We start from the raw sequence: 4,440 nt of genomic DNA on the forward strand, positions 1-4,440 counted from the left end.
ATAAACTCTTACAAAAAAGAAACTGTGTACTGTCTGAATTGTAATGAGTATTTTAACATATTTCACATTTTGAGAGACTAAAATTATTTTCTCAGTTTAACTAATGGGAATCGTATTTTAAATTTCTCCTTTTGCAGTGTTAGACAAGGCTGTGGTTGTCTGTTGCTACATGTACCTGTTGTAGCCATGTCAAATGCCATAATTTGCCTAAGCTGAGCAAAAGCTGAGGCAGCACTTTTCTCCTCTCCTGCAGCTTCCGATGAATTTCCAGTTTTGTTTTAATCAGGGTGAATAAAAGACTTTTTGTCACGGTACCCCAGTAGGCTGGTAGCAAGCAAGGAAAACAGCAATGATCTTTAAGAATGCTGCTGAGCAAGGTCAGCCAGGTTAGGGAAAAAAAACATCTCTTGTCCAATCAGTGGCTAGCAGTTTCTCTGTATTTAGACTGTTTTACTGTTTTTCTTTCCCACTCAGGAAAAGGTTTGGTTATTCATAGGAATGTGCCTGACCCACCTAATACAAATATACACGGGTGAGAATTCAGGGCATGCTGGTTCCCCTGTGCATGGCCACACGTAGGGTAGCTCCCTCGGTGCTGACTTTCAGGCTAATGAGCTGTGGCGTGATTCCTCTGGTGGACCAGGATGTTAAAGGCTTCTTTTCCCTGACCAGTTTGTAACCACAGGCCGTATGTGCTGCCTGCTCCCAGCGGGAAGCAATTAATCTGATTTATCATTTGTGCTGTAGTATCTGGATGCTTTTTGCACGTTGATGGGTACATTGCCAGCACGTCTGATGAGGTAGGAGGACACTGAGTCACATGGGGATTAAATCTGAGTCAGGCACTAGTTTTTATCTGGTTTAAAATGTTTTAAAACAAGATCTTTCAAAGGTCACAGTGCATGGAGCCTGAAGCCAGCTCCTGCTGACAGCATTTGTAAACGAGCTTCCAGAAATGCCACAAAGCAGTTTCCCCTAGCCTAGGGGAGGGTCCTGACAATAACAAATATCATGGATTTGATTGTTGCTCTGTATTGCACAAGAGCTTGGCATAGAAGCCACATTTCTAGGATATCAGTTGGCTCTCCTAACAGAGAGATGATTCCTTACCAGGGCATCATCCTCCTCCTGCTGACGAGTATTACCTGCATTCCAGAGGACCAGATGACCTCAGTAGGCCACAAGCAGAGATGTCCCCTTCAGCCTTTCATTCCACCAGTTATCATCGAGTTATGGGGTGAGGGAGAGTCTTCTGGAAAAAACAGCATGTGCTTGTTGAATCCAAGGTGCATCTGCTGGGAGGCAAAAATCAAAAGTGTCCCAGCAGCTGTCCCAGTAGCTGTCCTTCAGACCCTTCTGGGCACTCAGAAGCACATGGGCAAACCCTCCTGTCTTTTACCAGTGCATTCAAAAAAGTCTGTAAAAAGCGTTTGGCTTTAAGTGTTTGAAGGCTGGATGTGGCCAGTGGGTGTGGGGAGTCTTATGTGAACACGGAGTAGAAACCTGAACAGAAAGGGGAGGAGTCAACAGCACTGGAAGCAAAAATACTTCATGCTTGAAAGCGTGCCAAGGACAAAAAATTAATTGTAGGAAACACTTCGACCCCAGTGTGATGTGAGTTGTTCTTTTTTTTTGCTTTCCCCTCTCATTACAGACCATGAAGTGATTTGTGTGCTGATGGAAGGGCTGGGGTCCCATGATCTCCCATCCCAGCCCTGGCAGCAGGGTGTGTGAAGCCAGTGGCAATGCCTGGTGGGAGTGCTGCCCCGGGCTCCTGCAGCCAGAGGAAGCGGTGCGGTGCCAGCCTGGGCTGGTTTCCCTGATTACGTCCTTGCGGGTGTGTCAGGTAAAACCCCGCACGGGAGCAGCGCGGCGCAGGCAAATGCGAGCGGAGCGGAGACGGAGCAGTCGTGGTGTCAGCTGAGGAGAGATGGCCTCGGTGTCCCCCCCTGCAGCCTCCTCGCAGCCTACCCTGCCCTCCGGACTCGCCGTCTTCAAAACCGTCCCCTACGCCTTCATGTTGCCGGAGATAGTGAGTATGCCGAGCTTCGCTGCGTGAGAGCACCCCAGAATGGCTCCAGAGATCTGGGAACAGCCCCCCAGATGATCCTGAAGACAGCTGTACTGGGAAACAATGCCTCTTCTTTTAGCTTATCCTAAATTCAGATAGGTGGTCTTCGCGGTGTGTGTTTTTTGGAACAGCCTGAGGACAGGATATACTCCAGCTCCATCCCAGAGCCTGTGTGAGTCTCCCCCTGCCATAGGGCTGGAAGAGGCTGAAGAGCTGCCAGCGCCTTTGGGGCAGAAGCAGCTCTAGTTATTGCATAGAAATTGCTTGAAAATCAAAGGAATTTATTTCTCTGTATTCTTTCTGAGGGCTTGAAAGCAATTGGGTGTCTTGTAAGCTGTGACCTTCCACGAATCTTTCAAGTCCTTCTGGGTCCAGAGGGCACCTGGTGGGACTGGCTGAGATAACTGCTGGTGTACTTTGGTCCATGACACAGCACTGGCAGCCCACGCCACGGGAGCAATCGCCGTGTCTGGGCTTTGCCGGGAGCTGTCTGTGCCAGAGGGCTCAGCTCCCCACTGCCAGCCTGCAGGAGTTCCTCCCTCTGGAGCTGATGCAGATAACCCCGCGTGCTCTTCATGCACAGTAAATCTTGTAGGTGGATCCCGAGTGAGCAGCTTACTCTGGGCTGGTGCGAGGTGTCAGGAGGAGACTTCCTCATGCCATGATTTTAAGCCCAGATTAACAAGTGGGCAGGGCTGGGCTGACACAGCCATTTGCCTTTCCCAGAAAAAAGGACATTTTTTGGCTTCTCCACCAAAGCCTGTGGAGCAAGATATTTATTTCCATTGAACACGGCAGCAAGCATTTCCCTTTCGTAAGAATTTCCAAGAGCATTCAAGAAAACTTATGCCAGTTTGCAGTACTGCTCTGGTGCCAGGATGCTCCAGGAGGCTGGTCCACACTGCCCAAAGATGCAGGGCTTCCCGTAGCTTCTGGGGCTGGCCTGGGAGGGAAGCAGGGACTCAGGGAGGAGAAGGGGCTTTTACCCATCCCGTGCTCAGTGGAGGTGCCCGTGTTTTTCCCTGGCAGGTCTGTGGGACGTGGGTGTGGATCCTTGTTGCTGCTACCTCTGTCTCCTTCCCACTGCTGCAGGGATGGGTGATGTACGTGTCCCTCAGCTCCTGCCTCATCTCCCTGCTGCTCCTCTTAAGCTACATCTTCGGCTTTCACAAAAACAGTGAGAACTGGAAAGTGCTGGTAAGGAGGGGCTGGGACACTGACAGATGTTGGCAGCAGCAGTGTGGCACAAGACCACTGTGGCTAGTGATGGGTTAGCTGGCCAGTGGTCAGCTCTTCTGCAAACAACTGGCCCTATCCTCATTTTGCCTTGACTGGAAGTGCCAAGGGAATCTGTGCTATGCTGTGGGTGCTGCGTGGGCACAGGGGAGGGTTTGGCAGAGCACAGGGGCTTGGTCCCAGCCCTTGTCTGGGCGTATGTCCCATTCAAGCACTCAGATGTGTGAAGGATGGACCTCGTCCTCAGGGTGAATCTGAGGACAGTCCCAGGCAGGCTTTGATCCCAACCCCTCCCCTGTTCTGCAGGACAGTTTGTACCATGGTGCCACGGCCATTCTATACATGAGTGCTGCTGTCTTGCAAGCCAATGCAACCATCCGCTCCGAGTCTGAACTCGACTCACCCCTTTACTACCAGCTCAACAGCGCTGCATCGGTGAGTCGCTCCACAAAACCCCAGGCAGGGCACAGCACCTGTAGTTCCCCTCAGGAGCAAATACTAAAGCCACACCAGAGCCATCCCAAGTCCAGCAGTGTTACACTGGTCAAGAGATTCAGCTTCTCATCTCTGTTGTGTTGTGCAGCCAGTGTGGGCTTCTTGGGGTTCAGCAGCTCATGGCCGGCCTTATGTGGTTGCTTCCTGGGAAAGAAACATGAGGGGCTTTGCCTCTTCAAGGCTGGAGAGAGCTCTAGGCTTGGAGGCAAGAGCACCAAGGTTATACTCCCACAGCTGACTCCAGCTTTTGCTCTTCTTCCTCATGCAGTTCTTCGCCTTCATCACGACCTTCCTGTACATCCTCCACGCCTTCAGCAACTACTACCAGTGAGCCCAGCAGCACTGGCTTCACCTCTGCAGGATGAGGGCGTTCCCAGTGCCAGGGATGCAGCTGTCTTCCACTAAGGTGTCCCTGCCCTGGCCCTGTCACCTACCTGATGGGGACAGCAGATGGTTTTTCACTTCACTGAAGGGAGGATATTTGTACAGCAGTGCTGTGTCGGTGTGCCTGTGGGACATTTCATGCCTTGCCCATGGGCTATGCAAGGGGAAGGACTGGGTGCAGGCTCTGAGACAGCCTCCCATCCTGATAATCCATCAAATACAGATGACCAAGGAAAAAAATAAGAAAATCACTC

The 4,440-nt window shown here is 51.2% G+C and overlaps 1 protein-coding gene across 2 annotated transcripts; it reads left to right on the forward strand.

The window, feature by feature from the left end:
- Nucleotides 1-1,879: 1,879 nt before the first annotated feature.
- On the forward strand, nt 1,880-4,376 carry MALL (mal, T cell differentiation protein like). 2 transcript variants are annotated; one of them, XM_051614815.1, is made up of 4 exons: nt 1,880-2,032; nt 3,101-3,268; nt 3,614-3,742; nt 4,071-4,376. In XM_051614815.1, exons 1-4 carry the CDS (start codon nt 1,931-1,933, stop codon nt 4,131-4,133), a joined length of 462 nt encoding a protein of 153 aa, XP_051470775.1. In that variant the 5' UTR covers nt 1,880-1,930; the 3' UTR covers nt 4,134-4,376. The 2 variants fall into 2 exon arrangements, with proteins under 2 accessions (XP_051470775.1, XP_051470776.1); XM_051614816.1 differs by lacking the exon at nt 3,614-3,742 and having other exon boundaries at nt 1,931-2,032.
- Nucleotides 4,377-4,440: the final 64 nt, after the last annotated feature.

The sequence above is a fragment of the Apus apus genome, chromosome 3 (genome assembly GCF_020740795.1).
Source record: "Apus apus isolate bApuApu2 chromosome 3, bApuApu2.pri.cur, whole genome shotgun sequence".
Lineage (NCBI taxonomy): Eukaryota > Metazoa > Chordata > Aves > Apodiformes > Apodidae > Apus > Apus apus.

Excerpts from the sequence above, each read along its gene's own strand:
- MALL (XM_051614815.1), top strand. The coding sequence starts at position 1,931 with ATGGCCTCGGTGTCCCCCCCTGCAGCCTCCTCGCAGCCTACCCTGCCC. Across the intron at positions 2,033-3,100 it reads CCTTCATGTTGCCGGAGATA|GTCTGTGGGACGTGGGTGTG; the intron begins GTGAGTATGCCG and ends TTTCCCTGGCAG. Across the intron at positions 3,743-4,070 it reads AGCTCAACAGCGCTGCATCG|TTCTTCGCCTTCATCACGAC; the intron begins GTGAGTCGCTCC and ends TTCCTCATGCAG.